The following is a 21784-nucleotide window of genomic DNA, read 5'->3' as shown; positions in this document are numbered from 1 at the left end:
AACAGCATACATGACAAAACACTATCAACTATAAACTGTTTTTAATTTGTGTACAATAAATTACATGAATTATACAAAGATAATGTCCACAGAGCCTCTTCAGTAATGCATCGCATGTAGAAAAGGAATTACTTAATTTCATTTTGGTTGATACATTTGACACAATATGGTAAATTACAGTTTGTATTGACTTCTGTGTGTATAAAAAGGAGGAGAAAAAATAAATTTAATTTTCCCAACATTTACTGTATTAATACCGTAAACACTGCGTAGTAAGGGAGGAAAACTAACTCTGCATGTTTTCGTCAGTAATGTCCTCCGGTCCATAATACTGCAGATGTATGAACACTACAATATGAATACTACAATACTTTCATCAGCAGACCGTAGACTCAGTCACCACCGTGATATGAAGTCAATTAACACACATCATTTAAAGGAAAAAACATTATATATCAATGTATCACCGTGGCCTCGTGGTGCACTTCCTCAAATGTGATCTCTTCCGACTGACCCGAGGTCAGCGGACGGGTCGTAGGGCGCGATGACACAGAAGACACAGCCGGCCTCCTGGAAGGCCGCTCTCATCTCCACCTGGTGGACCAACGGAACATCTGAGCTCAGAGCCAAGGAGCCGCAGGTCAGGTCACATGACACATTATGGAGCCTGAGCAGCAACATGAACCCAACTACTCAGTCGGATTATATAGTATTATGTAATATAGTGTCATACTTATTCATTATACCTTTCATAACGTATTTATTATATCTTTAGTATTGATAACCTATTTTTTATACCTTTAATGTGATTACCTACATATGATAACTTTCAACGTAAGACGGAAAAGTTACGCAAAGATCTGCCAAAGATCCACAGATCATTAATTAATAAGAAGTAACTCCGCATGCGAATGTGAGCGCAGTGCTGTCCTACCAGTCTGGTTCCATCCAGGCACAGGCCCACCACGGCCCCCCCGCTGCCCGGCAACTTCACCGCCGAGCCAAACTGCAAAAAGGAGCAGCGAGAACTCAATGAATCCTGAAGGAAAAAAATACTGTGAAAAGTGTCACACATGTTGTGCTCATGGCACTACTTCTTCTGCACAGTGGTAGTAGTAGTAGTAGTAGTAGCAGTAGTAGTAGCAGTAGTAGTAGTAGCAGTAGCAGCGTATTACTACAGTTTGTTATATAATAACCAGCATTAGTTTAAGTGTCTGTTCTACCGATGCTCTCGGTTTGACCACCAGACTAAAACAAACAGCAACTCAACCCCTCAGAACACAGGTGATGTTGATCCATCGGTTAGTTAGTGTGGGTTAACTAACCAAAGTCACACAATGACTAAACAAACTGATGGAGGATGTAAAATCCCTGGTTTTCTCAATGGAGTCTGGCGGTCGTATATCCTGGTAAACCAGTGGAAACCTTCTGGATGAAAGAAGCGAAGGCGAATCTGGTCTTGGTGGTCTCTGGTCTCCGTTTTAGGGTCCAACATGTGTTCTACAGGGAGCCGCACCGTCCCTTACAGAACCCACCTGCCTCGCCAGCTCAACCATCCTCAGATTGCCCGGACCCAGACACGCGTCGGTGTACACAGACCTGTAAGGAGACGCGGTTACTTCAGCGGTCAGCGCGACACGACGGCCTCACGTCGCCACAGAGGCCTCCTTTACCTCCGCAGCTCGAAGTTCTGGTCCATCAGCTGCGCCAGGCGCCGCCAGTCCCGGTCCTGCAGAGCCGCCCTGAGGGGAGGACAACACGAGACGCTCTGAGAGGAATCCCGTGGTTATTCATAGCTCAGCAGGGGGGCGCTTGTATTTTCTTTAACAAAGTCTTCATGGTTGAGTCCTCCAACCGACCTGGCCTGATCGGTGAGCTCTGCGAAGGTCTTCATGGCCTCGACTACCAGAGGTTCTCCTGAGGAGACACAAGGCCGCATCACAGCAGTGCAACAAACGCACCAGCGTTCAAGTTAAAGGCAAAGCGGCTTACGCTAAAAACATGGAGCACTATTTGTCTGAAATGTGTTACTCATTAAATACAGAACAAGACAAAGTCGACTTCAGTTAGTTCGGGTTCACAAAGCAACACAAACTAACTGACAAACAACCGTCTTCTGTTTCTCTCCAATGGAGTCTGAACTATTCTCACTTTACCTTTTAAATGCCCACCTTTGCTTCAGGTGTGTGAGACAAACTGCTTCTTTTACATCTGATCAGGAGAACTTTAAATTCAGAACACACATATAATTAATATATATATATATATATATATATATATATATATATATATATATATGAGGACCCACCACTGAGCCAACGCTGCCTGATGTTGCTGTGGATCCGTCCGGAGTCGCTGGGGTCACTCAGGTAAGCCAACCAGAACGGTGGCAGCCCGCTCATGTCCATGGAAACATAGTTACCTGGGACACACACACACGCACGCGCACACACACACACACACACACAGGAACACAGAGTTCAATGTATTCGTCTCTTTGGCTTCCAGGGGCTGAGGCGTTGCCTTCCGTACCGTAGCCCTGCTCCTCCATCAGCTTCTTGCCGAAGTCCATGTAGACCAACCCTTCGTAGACCTGAGGAGGTAGAGGAGGAACTCTTCATGCTCCCGCAGGTATTCGAGCGGCGGACCAAAGGAGAGGCGGCGATGTCACTGACCTGGACCACTCGGTCCTGCAGACCGGCTGTGATGAAAAGCTCCTCGGTCTCCACGTTGAGGATGAAGTTGGCTCGGATCGACTTTGGAAGATCCTGGGAGGAGAAAATATCAATATATAAAAAGCTTTGTATTTAATACAGATCCTATTTCCAAAGATGTAAAGAGTAAAACGTGAGCTTTTCAAAAGGGCCCCGGTGCTCTGAAACACTACTGCTTCTGTCCACAAGGGGCGCCAGAATCAGCTCTAAATGAAAGTTCCTTGTTGCAGAAAATATATAAAATAAAGAAATAAAGGAAACAAAGAAGTTTAGATATTGCAAAATATCTAATTTCCCCTGCCCCCCAAATGTGCTATAAAGGGACATATAAAGTGTGTGATTTCTTCTTAGTTAATAAGTCATTTATTGTACAATATTTTTTTTCTAAAATTGCATTACTTTGAATTATTTGTGATTTGTTTGAAAGGTGCCATGTGTAAATAAGTACTTGAATCCTCACATTGTCGGTGATGTTGTAGAACTTCATCAGACACTTGAGAGTAGCAGAGACGATGGCGCTGCGTGAACACATGAACGATTACCTTCACCGAAAGCTTTAGAAGGTAAGAAGAAAGGTCGGGCTGTTTACCTGCTTCCAGCGAGGCCCTGCATTAGAAAGAAAAGTCATGGTTACACTACGTTCTCACACTGAACACGGGGGCCTGGTGAGCCCAGAGGTCAGCCGAGGTCATGAGCAGCGAGGAACAGACGGCCTTTCTCTGAGCTACGTAGCTGTGATGCCACCTTCAGGAGACCTTTTCTTAGCAGCAAAAGGACTCTAACATCTCTCATCTCGAAGGACACTTGAGTACCTCAGCGAGGCACCTTCACGAGAATAAATGACTATTCCACCGCAGCCCGGAGGTGCTTCATCTCCTCCAGGCTGGTGTTTAAAAGGCTTCCTCACCACTTGACGAGGAATGTTGGTGTCGTACTTCAGAGTGAAGTTCTGCTTCGTCAAAGCGATGCTGCACAAAGAGAAGAAGAGCATTAAGTGGCGGCTTATTATTTGGTCTTAGTTTGGTTTAAAACACAAATTTAAATAAATGAAGCTCAATTTATTAAGGTCAGGCAGTCAGCGATCAAAACTCAATCCAGAAAAGACGTCACTCGGTGAAGAACCTTCCCGAGCCTCCTTCAGAAGTTAGCCTCACCCTTGGTTGGAGCAAAACTGGTAGAACTTCTTACAGGTGGCCTGCAGCAACCGCAGACCTCCCAAGTATCTACAGAGGAGGAGGGGGAACGTTTAGAGGAGCAATCAGAGGAACATCTAGAGGAACGTCCAGAGGAATATTTAGAGCAGGGGTTCTAAAAGTATCCCTGGTCTCCATCAAGCTCCATCTAAAATGTTTTGTTGTGGGTATTTTTTAGCTCAAAACACTTTCATTATTGTCTGTAGAAATTAAAATGACAATATTTAAGACAAAAAATCGTTTTTACCACAGTTGAAGATAAATGTGTGTCTCGTTAGGGAGGCAACTGTGTGGTAAGACGCTTCAGTATGTGTCACCAAAGCTACGATGCTAGCTACGTTGCTAGCTACGTTGCCAGCTGCGTTGCTAGCTACGTTGCCAGCTACGATGCTAGCTGCGTTGCTAGCTACGTTGCCAGCTACGATGCTAGCTACGTTGCCAGCTACGATGCTAGCTACGTTGCTAGCTACGTTGCCAGCTGCGATGCTAGCTACGTTGCTAGCTACGTTGCTAGCTAGCCGCCTGGCAGCGCATTGCAGAAAAGGCCTCCGACCTGAAAGCAGCTTTGGGCCAACAGTCTTTTTTCACGAGACCGCTGATTAAAAAGGATTTTAAAAATGAAGAACAAGAAGGCTTTTTCTGACGAGGAGGGTTTAAGAGAAGCAATGATGCTAGTTGCTAACACTCGGTTTAAAGACGAGAAGAATGGTGTCTGACATGATTAGTGCTGTCAATTAATTTAAAGACGAGATAAACTTTTCCCTCCCTCCCCAGTGTTGGAGGACGATGCTCCTGCATGTGGGGCTTTTGACAAAGTTGTACAAATGTACTCTCAAGTAATGAACCGACTAGTAGTACTGTATGTATAAAGGAGATGTGATACCTCAGACTTTCTAATGTTTAAATAGATTAAGAGAAATAAATGTCCAGAGGAACGTCCAGAGGAGCGTCCAGAGGAACGTCCAGAGGAGCGTCCAGAGGAGCGTCCAGAGGAACGTCCAGAGGAGCGTCCAGAGGAGCAGCTCATGTTAAGTCCTCGAGTACACACCCTTCCTTCCTGCTGATGCAGAACAGATCCTGCAGGCTTCCGAACTCGGTGGGGTCGTTGAGCGGATGTGGGACCAGAACCTGCAGAGAAACGTTTGCGTAACTTTTGCACATGTTCCCAAAATGTAAAAGAAAAAGGTGTTTTTTGGCCAGCGTGGTTTACCAAAGTCTGGCTCTCCACCAGAGTGACCTCGGCCCAGAAGTTACAGATGGACATGGCGATGGTTTTGCCGTGGAAGCCGTCTGACGGGTTCCCCATCAGTCCCACCCTGAGAGGAATCCATCGGGTGGTGTTTGAACATTTATGTATTTCATAAGTCATCGTCCTCAGAGTTCAGGCGGACCTTCTGTCCTCAGGGTGAGAGGCCATGTTCACGACAACGCGCCGACTGAAAACAGCCTCAGTAGTCGGAGGGCTTTTCTTACCTGGCGAAGGATCGGCAGGTGATTGGTTTGGCAGGAGCGCCCTGTTGCTTGGTGGAGTAGTGGGTGAGCCACCTGGTGTAGTCCGACAGGCCCTGTGTGAGGACAGCAGACGATGTGAGAGGTGGACGTTGTCACGGGGACCTCACTTATTGCTGTGGGGACATTGCGGTGTTTCCCGTAGGTTTAGATCTTTGGGGCGGCGGATTGGCCGATGATGGTCTCATGGTCTTGTATGAAACCAGAGGAGTAAATTGACAATGAACTGGTCTATTTACTCAAAGCAGCTCCGAAGTTAAAAAGGATCTCTGGGACTTGTTTCATTTTATGAAATAATCAAGGACCAACTTTGTTGTGGCTCTTTGAAAGAAACAATAATTAAGTGTTAAATCAATGGACCACAAAGCTAAAGTGTAGAATAAATAATGTTGGTGTACATTTAAACGTGTGGAAAAACATGACTGATGCTCTGAGGTACAAATACGAACCACTTGTCCAATGAGCTGGAAGCCGGTAGGAAGCTTCATCCCAAACACATCGAGCTGCTTCTCGTTGATGAGCCACTCCTGAAGAACATCAGCACCTTTTTGTTCTCATCATAATACATGTACAGTGACGATTGTCCAACCTCGTCATAACTAAAAGATTTGTTAAAGAAGTTAACTTATGTGATTCAGGTTGTAAAGGGAAGTCGTGTAGCATTAAAGCTACCGTGAGGAACCTTCGTGTTGTGTGGATTTAACATTATTTAAACACAGTAAACCGCGTAAAGAACGAATAGTGGCACATGCACAGTCTCAGAAACAGAGATGAATAAGAAAGGGAGGCTGAGGATCTCACACAAAGCGAAGGGGACTCAGACTGCAGATGAGAGACAGACAGACAGACAGAGACAGACACAGAGCAGCAACGCTCTCTGCGAGCAGGAGACGTGAGCATTTACTCTCCGTGTCTATCAGCTCTGATTCCTCCGTCCCTCTCTGTCCCTCTGTCTCTTCGTCCCTCTCCGTCTCTCTGTCCCTCTCGTCTCTCTCCGTCTCTTTGTCGCTCTCCGTCCCTCTCTGTCTCTCCGTCCCTCTCCGTCTCTCTGTCCCTCTCTGTCTCTCTGTCCCTCTCCGTCCCTCTCTGTCGCTCTGTCCCTCTCTGTCTCTCCGTCCCTCTCTGTCTCTCCGTCCCTCTCCGTCTCTCTGTCCCTCTCTGTCCCTCTGTCTCTCCGTCCCTCTCGTCTCATGACTGATAACTTCAGGTGACCTGAATGTTTCTGCAGCCAGATTAACATATTTGTCTGTTGATGAATGAAGTTAGCTGTTAGCTCACGTTAGCTGCACAAAGTAGGCTAACGTTAGCTAGTGTACATAAACGGAGGAGCTGCAGTGCATTAATTTATTGAACGTTTTTCCTTTTACATTTTAATCTTAAAGGGGTATTTTTAAAATTCATGTTGCTCTTGTGTGTAAAAAAACCCTATTTTTATCAATTATATTTGATATTATTACACTATTAGACCGCCAGTATATTTTTCCTCTCTCGCAGCCCCTGGAGGCCGCTGGTCACCCCGGGGGGGCCGCACCACTCTTTGGGAATCCCCGACGTAGAGGATCAGGACTAAACCGAGACTCTTCCAGTAACTTTAACGGTAGAGAATCTGTTTTAGGTACAAACCCAGAATCGTCCGAAGGACCGGTCCTTGGCTCGGGTCTGCAGGTGGAGGAAGTCCGACAGGGAGGACAAGGTGTCTCTCTGGATGCAGTAGAACACCACGCTGGCGAGCCGGGACGTCGTCTGCCCTTCATGTGGTTTCTCAAAGAAGCGATTTATCCTGATTTATAAAACAGAATAAAATCACATTTGCAACAGTGACATGATGCACGAAGTGTGTGTGTACGCGCCCCCTGGTGGTCACTGCAGAGAATTAACACTCTAACACATCATTTCAGCGCTGCTCACAGCGTGTGGTGCATTGTGGGACTAGAAGGAAGCGGCTCACCTGTGGGTGTCCCTGCACACCTCCACGATGCCCCTGGTGCTGCTCTTCTCGCTTTCCTCCAGCTCGTAGTAGATGATCAGCTCTCCGGGCTGCAGCACACAAACCCACTGCTCACCACTACACAAGATCACCTATTCGACTCCCGCCCGCGACCACGGCGGATAATCACCTCCGACCTGAAGAAGCGGATGACCTGAGCCACGTCAAAGTTCTGGTCGGCGCACAGCATGTCTCCTGCGATCTGAGAGCCACAGACATTCGGTTCAGTTCTAATAACGCGGCAAAAGGAAAAACGTGACAGAGCGCCGGCGACCGCCGTACCACCATGACGTCGTCCGCCAGCCGGCGGCTGCGTATGGCGAGCTCCAGGTCGGCCACGGCGCCGAGGCGGTCCTCCAGCGTGGTGCTGCCGTCGTTGATGACGTTCTCCACCGGGAAGTCGTTGGCTGTGGCCCAGCGCTCGAAGTGCTTGTACCTGAGGACGAGGGGCCCCAGGTGACTCACCTGGGGCCCCTCGAACGGGCGCCGCCTCTGCTCCGTCGCTCAAGTGCATCATTACGGCGTTAGTGAATAACTCATTTGGGGATCTCCATCTATTTGGGCCTTATTACTATTAACTTGTTTTTGATAAAACCCTCATATCGCTAATTTGTTCCCTGAAGAAGCAAAGTGTTCATGAATTTATTTATTCCAGGTTACTGTTAATTCCCCTTAACTTTACATTTCTACTTCACTTTACGCCCCGAAAAATACGTCTTCTTTTAGTTCCCTCAAACTTTTAAACTTAAAATGCAACATGTCTGTTCCCATTGTGTATTTTTTGCTCTCTACCATTTAACGACGAATGTATTTAGCATCACACGCGTTTACTTGACGCAACACGTCCCGTTCTGGACTTGATGAAAGTCGCTATCGTCGCCTTAAAAACAGAAACTCGATTGGACGGGAACGTGAAACTCACTTGTCTGCATTAGTGACCAGATAGACTTCTGTGAACAGCTGTCTCCTGCAGAGGGACCAGAGAGGAGGCCGAGTGTCACAGAGCCACACGGAGCACCAACTGCAGATGTTGGGTTTGTTACGCACATGTTGACCGTTTCCCACCAGAAGTCCAGGATCTTCTTTCCTCCGGTGCCGGGGAGCAAAGCCTTCGGGACTCCGGCCAGCTGGCTGTACAAACCTGTGTCATCGTTCTGGATGAGGGGGGGGGAGACATTTGAGCTTTATTTTCCCTGTCAAAGGAAACTTTCGACATATTGTATAATATCTGGGCCTAGAAGGTGAATCTAGTTCATCCGCTCTGCACCGGAGGCGACTTTTACTTCCTGGACGAGCATCAACATCCTCATCACTGGCTAAAGTGACTTTGTTCAGTAGTATTTTGTATCCTCGGTGATCTGTATTATCGTCGTGTTGTGCCCTAATCAAGGGGACGTCCCGCGTGCGGCTGAGGAGCACAAGTGTCCCTGAACGCAACACTTACTTTGCGCTTAAAGAAGCTGACGTCATATTGTCGGTTTCCAGTGTGGACACGCACTTCATTATAACACAAACACCCGACATATTTTATGTCGATATGGGAACAAATAGTTTTGAACCTTTTAAAAAAAAATCTCAAAGTGATCAGCTTTAAATTCCTGCTGTTTAATCGTCGGGAGGGGGGGGGGGGGGGGGGGGGGCACAAAGTCTCATGTAATATGACTTCGACCCGGTAAAGGCTGTACCGTATCAGATGTGTCCCGAATTCCCCAGTGGACCCCCCCGATCCAGAACATGTCTTCCCCGGTGGTCTGACCGGTACCGACGCCGCACGACAGCTATCCCAGAACTCAAGTAGCAGATTCTCTAACGCAGTCCGGCGCACGGGAACCCTCCGCCGCGTGCCGAGGTGGACTTTGCCCCTCCTCAGGTAGGGTCCCGTTTCGGTCCCGGTCAACCTCACCTTTATCTGGGCCTCTAACACGGTGCCGTGACCGGCCACCAGCAGGATGCAGATCATCGCCGACGCTCCTTGTGATCGATTACCGCCGTGCAGATATTGACGAGACGCGTCTGCGACCGCTTCTCCCCGAGGTTAGTATCCTTCCGCCTGCGCCTTCACAATAAAAGACTCGACCACTTCACAGAGAAGAGTACTGCGAGCAGAAGATGTATTCGGTATAAATAGATGGAACTAACACAAGTAAACACCTGTATACTTATACACTTAAGAATATGGGGAAAAGAAACACGTCTACATGGTTTAAACAATTTACCAACTTTAATAAACACAGCTGAAAGTGGCTTATGACGCATACATTATTTCATGTTTTTTTTATTTGTTTATTAGAAAGACATAGCCTACCTACAATGCAATGCTTATCCACTACCCCCCCACACCGTTTATTAAGTGAGTTACATTGTTGCAATGTAATAAGCATCCCCCAGGAAACGTACAAAAACAAAATACAAAGCAGAAAAGAAGAGCGGGACAGTCGAAGCTTGGGTACAAACGTTTCTACGCGAGTGCATTTCATACAGAGAAGAAGGTTAATATGAAGATGAGACGGTGGCGTTTAAGAGCGAGCTGTTCTGGAGGCTAATAAACATCTCCCCTCTTATCGGGTTTTATTGACCTGATCATATTCACGCTTGTGTGACGGGGCGAAGAAGCCCGTACGAGTCTCCCGAAGCCTCTGCAGAGATTCGGGGTCCCGGCTCCTCACTGGGGCTCCGTGCTGGAGGAGCCCGCGATGCCGTGCTGTCGCAGCAGGTTCCTCAGGATCTGGTTCTTGGACTTCCAGTCTTCCACCTGAGCGGCGACACAGAGGTTAGGAGGTGTTAAGACCCCCCCCCCCCCCCCCATCACACTTTAGCGTTAACGTTCAGGCTCCGGTACCTCCTGGCGGAGCAGCTGGTTGTCGACCCGGAGGCGGTCCAGAGAGCCGATGTCGTCTCCCAGCTTCAGGTTGCTCTGCCGGAGCTCCTTGATGTACTCGCAGGCTTTGGACAAGATTCCTCCTTTACTCTGAGGAGCAACGAGCAGCACAAGTCAGCACGCCAATCTTCCTCAGTCCTACTTTAATTCAAAGCATTTTCTTCTTATTCAGTAATAAAGAACAACAAACAACTTTAGAAATAAACATCAACGTGAGTAACATCTCACATGGAGGTTCAGATATTCAACACAACCAACTAGCTATTCACTTAAAATGCACCATTTAATACAAGAAGGTCGTCAGGTCACAGCGCTCTCACTCCTTTTATTGTTATTATTATTATTATTATTATTGTTATTGTTGTTAGTCTGCTACGTGGAGCAGTACCAGTACTTGTATCGGTCTATGAGTCGAGCTTTGAACATTTACTGATCTAAAGAAGCCGTTCATTCAAACATGTACCTGTGTGAGCGAGTCCTTGCTCTCTGAGCTCACCTGTCCCGTCTTGGTGTAGTCGATGTTGCAGTCGGGGATGACCTTTGACAGCTGCACTATCCAGTTGTTGATTTTGTCCCGGCGCCGCCGCTCAACTGTTGGGAACAACAGCGAGACTCTTTAACTCCTTCCCACCCGCCGGGCGCTTCTCTAGTAACTAATCCACGCCGCGCCCACTGACCTTCGTTGTGCTGCGCGCGCCGCTTGTCGTCTCGGGACCCGCGAGGAGCCTCCTGCTTCCTGGAGGACGGGTGAAAACAGAGTTAAAGAGCCGCCAGTCAGAGGGTTCTACCTGAGGACTCTAGCGGCGATGTCATTACGCGCTGTACGGCTGAGAGCGAGGGGCGATCGTCCTCTGGTTGCACCCGTTCAGGACGTCCTGGGGGGACATCATCACGTAGACCTGCCCTGTCAGAGTAAAAGCTCAAAGTCAGAGGCTTAGAACGACAAGTCGCTCAGTCTAGGTAATAAGACGACTGCGGTCAGTTTAACGCACACAAAGTCATGAAAAAGTCGTGCACGCTTTTATCTTCTCGTTTGGACTCCCTGTATGTCGCTATCGGCCGATCAGAACTCAACCGTCTGCAGCTGGTGCAGAATGCAGCGGCCCGTCTCCTGACGGGACAAAGAAACACGGTGCGTTCCTCTCCACCGGCGTCCCGTTGGGTTCACAATAGATTTTAAGAATCTTTTATGTGTTTTTAAGTCTCTGCATGGACCGGTCCCAGAACATTCATTAATCAACCCTCCCTGAGGTCAGCTGACCAGCTGCTTCTGAACGTTCCTTAAAACCAAAGCAGACGGAGCCTTCGCAGTAGTGGCTGTTTCCTCTGCGTTCTGCGACCTTTCTACTTTTAAAACTCGCCTTAAGACCCACGTGTTCACCTTTGGCTGAGTTAAGTCACCTGTGTGGGATCTTTTATCTGTTTGCCTTTCACTGTTTTTGCTCGTATTGTTTATTGCTGCTGATTATTTCATCCTGTAAAGCACTTGGGCCTTTAAAAGTGCTTTAAAAGAAGTGCTTTACTTTATAGAAATAAAAGTTGACATTGACACAAAGGAACCGGGGATCGTCTTTGCGTTGCTATGGTGACGAGGAAGAGAGAGGACGCAGATACTGTGTGACTCAATTCATGTGACGAGAGCAGCAATAAACAATGGGATGGAATTAACAAGCTAGCTAACTAACTAGCCTGCCAGCTAGCTGGTGACGGGTATGTTTTGGGGCGGGGCTACACAGCGATGGACTTCATAGGGAACTTCTGTCCGGTTCACACACCGCTCGTGTTTCCGTGTCTCGGCGGTATTTACCGGTGGGCGTGGTCTGCCCCAGCAGCGAGTCAGAGGCCTGCACCGTGGTCACCATGGTGCCCGTGGTGGCGTCGGCGATGGTGGCGGGGTAGTACGTGTACTGCGTCTCGGCGGCGGCGTCGCCCTCCGGCCCGTCGGGCTGAGAGAACACGGCCTGACGGCGAAGACGCGTTAACTCAAGCGGTACAAAGGAATGTCATCCGACATCACGACCTAAAGGCGTCTTCAAGAGTGGAGCGCGGGAACCGACTGAACGCCACCAGCGAGAGGCGGCTTCCCATCATGTGTGACCGCACGCTACTTCATGTGAACACACAAGTCAAGCACCAAACACAAGGTTCAATACGCATGTCGATTGATTAGGAGCTCCTGTCTAAGGACTAATTGTTTGTGTTTGCAGATAAATACGTGTGTGCTGATTCATGGGCGCGCCGCTCACCTGGGTGATGTTCGGATTGGTTGTTGGGAAACCCGAGACCAGGCTGACGGCGGCGCCCCCGTCCGTCTGCCCCTCCAGCTGGCCATCGGACACCTGGATCACTCTGTAGGTCACCTGTATGAACGGATCGTCGCCACGGCAACGCGTTTACAGATACACCATGGGGCCAAGTGGGTCATGAGGATCAAATATAAATCTGTTTGCATGCTCGCTGTGGGAATAGAAGCCCTCCCCCCACCTGGCCGCCGGCCCCCTCCGTCTTGAAGAGGTACTTGATGGGTTGGTCCGTGTAGGTGGCGGCTGACTGGATGGCGGCGATGGCTGCCGGGTCCTCAGCCGTGGCTACAGAGCCTGACGGAGCACAAGGTCCAATGTTATTCAGCTTCAGGGTGGGCTCACATAGATTATTACAAATGTCCAAAATAAAACCCGATGTGTTCCAGGTCCAACCAGCCACGTGTGCTGGTTATGGATCAAATGTCTTCAACCGTCAAATGCTTCTTCTCCCTCACTCCTTCAGCTACAGCCACCATTTAAGCCTTAATACATTGGCATCTATTTAAACAGAAATAATCAGCTGGTTGAGATCTATTCCACGGATTAGGTTTCATGAGCTTTTGAGACTGTTTCTGGGATTTGCGTTGGTGTGTATCGGACAGCAGCTTCTGGATCAGGGAGAATATGTATATTTCACCAGCATTGCCACAATTTCTCCTCTTCATGCCTCTTGGTTTTGGATCACTAGCTAGGAAGGTGTGCGCTGGATGTAGTCATGTGGCTGTGGAAGCTAACAGAAGCTAAGTGGAAGCTAACAGACTTACACAGTCCCCCACTCGCCCCATGGAGACCAATGCAAACTGGTGATTCATTTCTCAGAGGAAACAGAAGGTACAAGTTTTTTAAACTGCCGGTAGAGTCGGATTTCTCACCGCACAGAAATATAGATTGTATCTCCGTGCCATCACCATGATAACCACACACACACACACACACACAGGAGAAATAACGATCATGACGTAGAAACACAGATCATGTGAGTAACCGTTTATGTTAATAAAGTTTTCCTCTGAACCGGGTTGTTTGTTGTTGTGCGTCTGCAGGACTCACAATAACACAGGAAGCATCGGAGACGCTTCTTTGTAGCCGCTGCAGACTGACGTCACTGACAAGCGTCGAGTCGATTCACTAAACACCGCCTTGTCCTTTCCTGACTCCTCATGAACTCTCCTACCCACCTTTCGTCGACCCCGTGACGTTTCTCACAGGTGGAGGAGCAGTGGTTAGAAGGTCATTTTTTGACAGTTCAAACTCAGCCTTTGATCGGTGATAATTAATTAGTGGAGCTATTCAGTCCCATCAGAGCGGCATCCTGCAACCCCCCCCCCCACATGTCCCCCCCTTCAGCACCGCTGCCTTCTTCCTGGATCCTGGGCCTTCATGATGACGTCACAATGTATGTAGCTATAGCGATACGGACACATACATTGTGACGTCATCGTGAAGGCTCCGTCACACTGACAACATTTCTTGCGAAATACAACAAAATAAACGCCACATTAAGAGAAAATACAATAAAAACAGAGCTATGGAGAATTAACTATACAAACAAGATAAAATAAGTAAGAAATACAAGAACAATGTTTGATTAAACGGTGACTGAAATGGGCTGTTTCACATACAAAACAATATACAAAATTACTTTATATACTTCTTTCCAACAGTTAAGATGACACTAATAAATATACTAAAACAATAGGTTTACCTTCCTCGTTGACAGCAACACTCCCATCTGGCTCGGGGCTCTTCTGTTGGCTGCACACATTAAAATACTGCAGTTAAATGAGATACGATACTTAATTAGCTTAGCTTAGCTTAGCTCAGTTTTAATGTTGCTATAAACTAACAATGGCGGTTAACGTTAACTCCCACTCACCTCTTCATCGCTGCCGACGGTCGTGGACGAGGAGACCCACAGCCAGACTGAGACACAAGTTCATTAGCGTGACGACGAGACGGAAGAAAAACTTCGATCGAAATGGAACGATATCGATCAGCGGTGTGGTTTTTAAACAGCGACGCGCAACGAAAATGTAACCTGAACGGTGTAAAAGCGAAGCTCGTAGGCAGCTTAGCGGGTAGCAACGGAAACTGTATCCGCCTTCAAAATAAAACCAGCGCTTTACAGAGGGACAAACGAAAAAGGGTCGCAGGGGGTGTTATGTGTGACAAACACAGTATTATGACGGAGCGTGTCCATTTAACTTGCTAAAATACAGACTTACAATGGATTTGTATCTTGTGTGCGCTTTAATCTAATAAATTCGTCATATATACCTAACACGCGTTTTACGTTGGGGTTCCGCACCGGAAGTCACGTAGTTCACTCCGGCTAGCTTAACGCGGATCCTACCTTTCTGCTACATTGCCACTCGGCCCCAGTGGTTTTCTTTTACAGATGTTCAACTGAGCACTTTCACTTTTTTGCTAACTTTGTTAGTTCTGTTCCACGCCCAAGGATACCCAGAATGATCTCAGATGCTGTTAGGAGGGCTAGAACCCACACAAAATACCGAATTACGTTGAGTAAAGAATGAACAAAGATCTACTTACGCCGCAGTGGTCCCTCCCCCGATATTTGTCAACAGCGCGAGCCTTCCTGTCTGCAATGCGCATGCGCGACAGAATGAATTGTCGTGAATGTGATTCCCGATCAGTTGATAGAACCCTGAAAACGCGAACGCATGACGGATATCTGATCCACGGTCAGTGGTCGATACTGCTGCCGCATTCTCCGTAGACATGGTGCGAGAATCAAAATATTCTATATTCTACTGTCGAACATTGGGGCTTTTTAATGTAGATGTTTATATACAACTTATGAACTAGCCTACTCATTGTGTATATAATATACCTTTTAAACTAAACTTGTTAAGTCCTCCCTTCGCTGGACCATTCCTGGACCCCTGCAAACAGGTCTGTGGTTCGAGTCCCGGCTGCCCCATGTCCCATGTCCAAGTGTCCCTGAGCAACACACCTGACCCCTAATTGCTCCCCGGGCAAAAAAGCCATGGGTCAGAAATGTAAATGTAAGTCGCTTTGGATAAAAGCGTCTGCTAAATGACCTCTAATGTAATGCAATAAATCACCTCTAGCGCCCGGACTATTAGGCGCCAGCTGCTTTGTCTTATAGGGGATCTGATTGGCTCACAAGGGTCACGTGAGTATAAAAACACAGCGGCTCTCAGAAGGTTCACTGGTGGTGAAGGTTAAAAGAAGCTAAGCGGGTTGAATTACAAAATACAATAATTTATCGGCTACGGATCAAAAGTGTTGTAATGTTTTTCAATCTGAGGCAAACGGCACAAAAAAGTCAACCTTTTTTAATTTGCACGTGAATAAGGAAAAAAGGTTTTCTGTAGTAGGGAAAGATTTTACAAACCCAAAAGTTAAGTTAGATTCTTTTATTTATCAGCTTCGGTTACTGCCAGATTTCTTTGAAAGTGATTTCCAAATGTCATTACAAAAGTCTTTAAAAGTTTAACCTTTGCCTTAAGTATGCATATATAGTAAGGCAAATGTACAACAGCTGAATGTAAAGGACCACACGTCCTCACGGCGTCCTCATGATGCACGGCGGTCCGGCCCGAGGACCGATAGGATCACCAGCGGCCACAGGAAGGTCGGAGGTCGGTGCAGCAGGAAGCCCGCGGCGCTTTTACATGGCTGCATGTAACCTGGAGAGGAAGCGCAAGAAACGTCAAAGTGAATCGACCACAAGCAGCTTGTTTGCGAAATAAATGCACACGTTACATCACAGGTCATTTAGCTGACGCTTTCATCCAAAGCCTCAGCCGACGTCATGTCATCATTCACCCATTGACGTCCATCCATACGCTGATGACAGCAGCTGCCACACACACGCAGCCCATCAGTGACTAACATCCGCTCACTGTCGTCCACGGGAGCACAAAGGCTCGAGGGCCCGTCGAGCACGTGACGCCGGGGAAAGTGTGAACGCTCAGCGAGACGTTTGCGTCTCACCTCTTCCTTTACGACTGCTGTAGTCGATTGTGATCCGCTTCTCCTCCTTGCGGTTCCGCCGCGTCAGCACGCAGTAGTAAGTGGTGGTTTTATTCCTGTGCAGCAGGTGATGGTCGGGGATCACGGGTCTGCATAGCTTGGACTGGCTGGCCGGCAGGGGCCCGTCCGGACTCCAGAAAAGGCAGTCGAAGGGCGGCGACCCGGGACAATCCGCATAATGGCAGTCCAGCCTTCGACAGACAAACGCGACGGCACTGTTCTCAAAAGGCACACTTCATTTAATGTCGAAAGGCCGATATAAGTGCAGTGAATGTGAGAATGTGTTCGTGAGCTTCAACCTGAGGTCGCTGTTGGAGGTGCAAGCTGTCAAAAGGCCGAAATTCCCCTGCTTCAAGGTCAGAGCTGAACCTGCAGTTCAAAACATCTCATCATAGTGTGAGTCCCTTCAACGAACTCGCTCTCCATGTTCTGAGTTTAGGATTCCACTTCACAGCTGTTAAACACATTCTTAATATTCTAAAACAAGTATTTTTCTATAGTCAAACCTGAGAGCTGAAGTCCTTTGCGTGTTTGACCTTATTTTGGAAAAGATCATTTGAATCGTGCCATTAATTGTACACATGATGTCTGTCAATTTAAAAGGTCATTATTGGAAGTTAATCTCTCGTCTTCGACTGTTTACGTCAACACCATTGTTACCTTAGCCTGCTATCTAGCTAGCTAACATAGCGATGTTAAATGTAATGTTATCACGGTTTAAAGGTCATTTATTGTCATCCACCAACTTTCACACGACAAACCAAACAAAAACAGAAAAAACATTACTGTGTCATTTGCATGATGAGAAATTTAAAGCAGCAAAAAAACTATTCTCTGATCAGATAAAATGTCAACTTCAAATCAAAAGCTCAAGATGAGGAAAACGTGTCTCGTTTCAGCACCACGATACGCATCTCGACTACGTGGCCTTCAGACATCCAGACGACCCGAAATCAGACTAAGTATCTTTTCTTTAAACCAAGTTAGTCTGCTAAATGTGTTGTTGTTCTAAGTTAACGTGATTGCTAGTTTGCTTTAGCGGTCGCTGTTTTCAGTGACTGGCCTCCTCTGTTCTATCAGCTCCCTTCTTTCAGGAGACTTTTAACCTATTTCTTTACCTATATATCTACCTATTTTACCAAAGGAATAGCTGACATACGCTCCTCTTACTCAAACCCACCTCCTATCACCTGCGTCCCACTGACTTCACCTCTATCGCCCTCGCTTTCCTCTTTCACAAGAAGAAGAAACCCACCCTCAACCCTTTTTGTCCAAAACCCTTGAACGTGTGATCTTTAACCAACTCCCCTCCTATCTCCACCGTAACAACCTCCTGGACCCCCACCAGTCAGGCTTCAAGGCCGTTCCACAGAGACTGCTCTCAGAGCATCTCCACACTGCTAGAGCTCCTCTCTGTCCTCTGTCCTCGTCCTTCTGGACCTCTCTGCTGCATTTACACAGTCAACCACCAGATCCTCGTCTCCTCCCTTCGGGAACTTGGTGTCTCAGGCTTGGAATCCAGTTCAAAACACTGATACTACCGTGCTGTAAATGGATGGGGTCCAGCTTACATCCAGGACCTGGTCCAACCCGACACCCCGACCTCTGACCTCTCCGCTCTGCATGTGATAAACTGCTTGTTCCTCCTCACTGAGAGCAAAACACTCCACTAGATCTCCACTCTCTGCTGTCCTGCTCCTAAATGGTGGAAGGAGGTCTGTGAAGACATCAGGACCACAGAGAGCCTTCACATCTACAGACTAAAGACACACCTCTTCACACTCTACCTCCACTAACACACTAACTACCTGCAGCACTTACATTGGACTTATAATGGTTCTTATCTACAGCAAGTTGTTGTAAATAATCTTATTTAATGAAATTAGACTTTCTGGTTTCTTGTTCTTCTGAGTTTGTTTCCTTATGGTTGAAATGTTCTTATTGTAAGTCACTTTAGCCTGATCTTGGACCGCAATGGGTGCAGGTCTGTGTGAAGATGTGAGGTCATCTCCTCTGGGTAGCGGAGTAGCCCAACTTCCTAGCTGTGCATCCATCTCAGTTTGGTGGCTTTTGGGCATCTTCTCAAACTTAATCCAATCCCCTTTTCTCTGATGTTACCTGATGTGTTTGAACCAGTGACTCTTCTTCTCAGCCGGGTAGAGAAGGAACGAGTGACACCTCCTAGTGCCACACACGTCTTTCCATCTACGTGTTCTCAAAGTCTTATTTTACACTGACAAACATTATATGTTGTTCATGGTACACTTGACAGGCGTATTAGACTCTCTGGCTACTGTACTTCCTTTGTTGTAGAACATTTAAAACATCTCAGCCAGATGGTTTTGACAAATGAATCAGTTTGGATTAAACGCTCGTCAATCAGTGATAAAACAGAAACAACAGCAGACGCACACATGTAAAGATGACCCGATAGTGTAACGCTGATGTAATCCAATCCCTCCAATGCGATTAAGGCCGGTTCTGCTGATGGATCAGCTCGTTACAGGAGCCATGAAGATGTTGTTTGTGTCTTCCTGTATCTCAAAGCCACAAACTCACATCACCCGCTATGATCATAGCTCATGCAGCACGAAACGCACCATTTACATTCTGTTATTCTGACATCAGCCTAAAGCAAAATCCATTTCTCTGTGATTTGCAGCGAGCTTACCAGTGAGGAGGAGCAGGAGAGACAAAGAGACGTTCATCTTCCTGATCCAACTTTTGACAAAAACAAAGAAAATGGTCACCGTGGAAAATGAAATGTTATGACCAATTTGATCCAAATGATGTGAGTTCTTTTGGCACAAAAAGGAAAACAAATGTAAACCGAGGTGTATTTAAAGGAATAAAGTGTTCATAATACTCCTCATTAAACATCATTATTGATCCCAGCAAAGAGCAGCGCTACGCAGAGAGCAGTGACCCCGTCTGACCTCATGCAACATGTAAGCAACCCTCGGCCGAGCGCAACAGTTGCAGCCTTCATGTGAGAAAATACAAAGTGTGTGTGTGTGTGATTGGAGTATTCCAGCGTCTTACCTCGGGTGTGTTCTTCTCTCCTCCGTGACTCGGAGGATGGAGGCGGTGGACGGCAGTGATCATGGGATGGGTGTGGTGGGCAGGACCCAATGAGGGAAGCAGTCTGCCGTACGCTGTGCAGGACTCACGTGTTTTCTTTTGCGAGACACTTAAGACATTAAAAGGGACAGCGTCCAAAGTGCATCTCTGCAACATGGACTGAGTACTAGTGGACGAAGTCGTTGTAACATTACTCGTTGGTTTGTTTACGGATGTTTTGAACCATCTGTTTTTTTGTAACCAGCGAATAGGAAGTAACAATCAGCGTGTAGCCCCGCCCCCAAGCGTCCCCTGCTTCATGGTCGGTTTGTCTCTAAATGGACCATCAGTCACTAAACGGACATCCTGTTGTGTTGAAGAAGACTTGAAACTAGAGACCATAAACTCATGTTTACAATGTTTACTGAGGAAATAAATCACTAAAAAGAGAAAAATTTACTTATTTGAGGATTAAACGATGAAGGCCAATTATTTTTTTGTCACACACAACATAAAACTTAAAAATATTTTGCCGCCAAATTAATTTAGTTTTCAACATTTTCACATTGTCTCAATCGGCCCAAAGGATTTCCCCTCTGTGCTCGGCCCATTCGTCAACCTTGTAAGTGGAAATTAAGCGTGTTGAAGTTTAGGGCATTAGTACTAATGTAGTGGAACCATTATGTTTCAATTTCCTGGATTTCCCTCCCCAAGGAGAAATTAGAAAACAGCCACGCCTTGAAAAGTGGAGCTCGGCTGTGAGGAAAAGCTTCTCTGAAACGAACAAAGCTAATGGAACCGTACAAAACCACAGAAAAGAGAGAAGAGGGATTGATGAACAGTCACAGTAAACATAGGAGTCAATATGGTGATGACTGGTGAGGTCATTGAGGGCTGTAGCTTCACAAAGTGTAATATTCATAAACGAGAATATCTGTCTTTTACTCACGTTGGTTCAAATGAATGATGATCAGGATGGAGAAGAACAGTTTGTGTTTCTAGAGGATCCATTTTCCACATGTTGGATCAGATGCCGACTCGGTGATTAACTCTCACATCTTTCATTCTTGTGAATAATGTTTAGCATAAACCATTCTGACTAAATGCAAGTAAAAGATTTAGCACAACCGTTAAAGACAAGATTGTAATTTCCTTTAACTTTAAATCTATTCCCCCGTTAAAAGTAAAAAAAAAAAAGAATTGGCTGTTACTTTGGATGAAAATGTGCTCATTAGAAGGTTTGGGGCGTAGATTTGGGGGGAAATGTCTTACTTTATGCAGATGACAGATCAGATTTCTAGACTTTATTAAGGATCTGGTGGTTAACGTGGTTCGTCTTTAAAAACGTGCACCTTCCACCTACTGGGCTGTTTGGGAGGGGGGACACGAACTGACCTGGATCACAGCACAGGCATCACCCTTCACCTCCAGGCTGAACTTTCCTGTCGTCTCCTGCAGCAGCTTCTCCTGGTAGAGCAGTTTGTTCTTCTGGTTCACTTCAAACGTGAGCTGGCCACTGGGAGAGTGGACCGTCACCGCGCTCGAACCTCCGGGACTGAACACCAGAGTGGAGTAGAGAGCCAGAGCCTGAAGAGCCACCACCGTGTCCTGGAACACACGTTATGTTGGGGGATGTATTTACTTATCTTCATGCAGGCAGCAGCTTTTCACATGTAGGAGTTCACTTTTACTGATTTCAGGTCTCACTATTTGTTGATTTTTCAGAGAGAAATTTAGAAAATGATCAACCATAAGCACAACGTACACACCAGAACTTACACAACAAGGCGAAATCTACGTAGTTGTGCCCTTTACCCCGGCCTGTGTGTTTCATCAGTCTCTAAATAACTTTAAGCCTCAAGCCCGATTGTACAACCTCAGAATCTTTAGGTGAACCTGCATATTCTCAGTTTGACAAAGGTTGACAAATATGTTTTGCAAACTCTGTGATAACGCTTAAATTGTTTTGCAACATTTTGTTGCAGAGTCCAATTCCTTCTATATGTTTTGTTGTTTTGAGATTCAGAGTGTTGCCGTAGCAACACTCGTAAACACGGTGAGCTCTGTGAGGTTCTTTGCCGTTGTTTGTAACGTTAGCTGCTAGCCGACGGTTCGCC

The 21784-nt window shown here is 46.8% G+C and overlaps 3 protein-coding genes across 12 annotated transcripts; all 3 read right to left on the bottom strand.

The window, feature by feature from the left end:
• Positions 1-26: 26 nt before the first annotated feature.
• On the bottom strand, positions 27-9499 carry gkup (glucuronokinase with putative uridyl pyrophosphorylase). Of its 6 annotated transcripts, none has more exons than XM_040186756.2 (23): positions 9307-9499; positions 8451-8557; positions 8326-8370; positions 7686-7839; positions 7534-7605; positions 7365-7453; positions 7040-7196; positions 5866-5943; positions 5381-5472; positions 5118-5223; positions 4956-5035; positions 3869-3937; positions 3622-3682; positions 3304-3320; positions 3175-3232; positions 2676-2768; positions 2533-2593; positions 2309-2422; positions 1860-1917; positions 1674-1742; positions 1536-1599; positions 935-1006; positions 27-594 (listed from the first exon to the last, which is right to left on the bottom strand). In XM_040186756.2, exons 1-23 carry the CDS (start codon positions 9361-9363, stop codon positions 490-492), a joined length of 1878 nt encoding a protein of 625 aa, XP_040042690.2. In that variant the 5' UTR covers positions 9364-9499; the 3' UTR covers positions 27-489. The 6 variants fall into 6 exon arrangements, 5 of the variants coding, with proteins under 5 accessions (XP_040042690.2, XP_040042707.2, XP_040042699.2 ...); XM_040186773.2 differs by having other exon boundaries at positions 8469-8557; positions 9307-9467; XM_040186765.2 differs by having other exon boundaries at positions 9089-9454.
• A 106-nt stretch (positions 9500-9605) lies between these two features.
• On the bottom strand, positions 9606-15327 carry usf1 (upstream transcription factor 1). 4 transcript variants are annotated; one of them, XM_040186847.2, is made up of 11 exons: positions 14938-15327; positions 14461-14507; positions 14290-14339; positions 12766-12878; positions 12528-12641; positions 12089-12242; positions 11098-11185; positions 10959-11017; positions 10745-10872; positions 10243-10371; positions 9606-10155 (listed from the first exon to the last, which is right to left on the bottom strand). In XM_040186847.2, the coding sequence occupies exons 2-11, from the start codon at positions 14466-14468 to the stop codon at positions 10066-10068; spliced, it is 933 nt and encodes a 310-aa protein (XP_040042781.1). In that variant the 5' UTR covers positions 14469-14507; positions 14938-15327; the 3' UTR covers positions 9606-10065. The 4 variants fall into 4 exon arrangements, with proteins under 4 accessions (XP_040042781.1, XP_040042772.1, XP_040042763.1 ...); XM_040186838.2 differs by having other exon boundaries at positions 10778-10872; positions 15138-15238; XM_040186829.2 differs by having other exon boundaries at positions 15138-15236.
• Positions 15328-15973: 646 nt separating this feature from the next.
• Positions 15974-19912, bottom strand: LOC144410311 (uncharacterized). 2 transcript variants are annotated; one of them, XM_078106257.1, is made up of 5 exons: positions 19650-19912; positions 19279-19328; positions 16907-16976; positions 16569-16798; positions 15974-16261 (listed from the first exon to the last, which is right to left on the bottom strand). In XM_078106257.1, the coding sequence occupies exons 2-5, from the start codon at positions 19313-19315 to the stop codon at positions 16149-16151; spliced, it is 450 nt and encodes a 149-aa protein (XP_077962383.1). In that variant the 5' UTR covers positions 19316-19328; positions 19650-19912; the 3' UTR covers positions 15974-16148. The 2 variants fall into 2 exon arrangements, with proteins under 2 accessions (XP_077962383.1, XP_077962372.1); XM_078106246.1 differs by having other exon boundaries at positions 16569-16822; positions 19650-19785.
• Between the last annotated feature and the right edge of the window lie 1872 nt (positions 19913-21784).

The sequence above is a fragment of the Gasterosteus aculeatus genome, chromosome 1, assembly GCF_964276395.1.
Source record: "Gasterosteus aculeatus chromosome 1, fGasAcu3.hap1.1, whole genome shotgun sequence".
NCBI lineage: Eukaryota > Metazoa > Chordata > Actinopteri > Perciformes > Gasterosteidae > Gasterosteus > Gasterosteus aculeatus.
The sequence above is the reverse complement of the archived record's forward strand: the minus strand, read 5'-3'. Positions and strand labels throughout refer to the sequence as shown.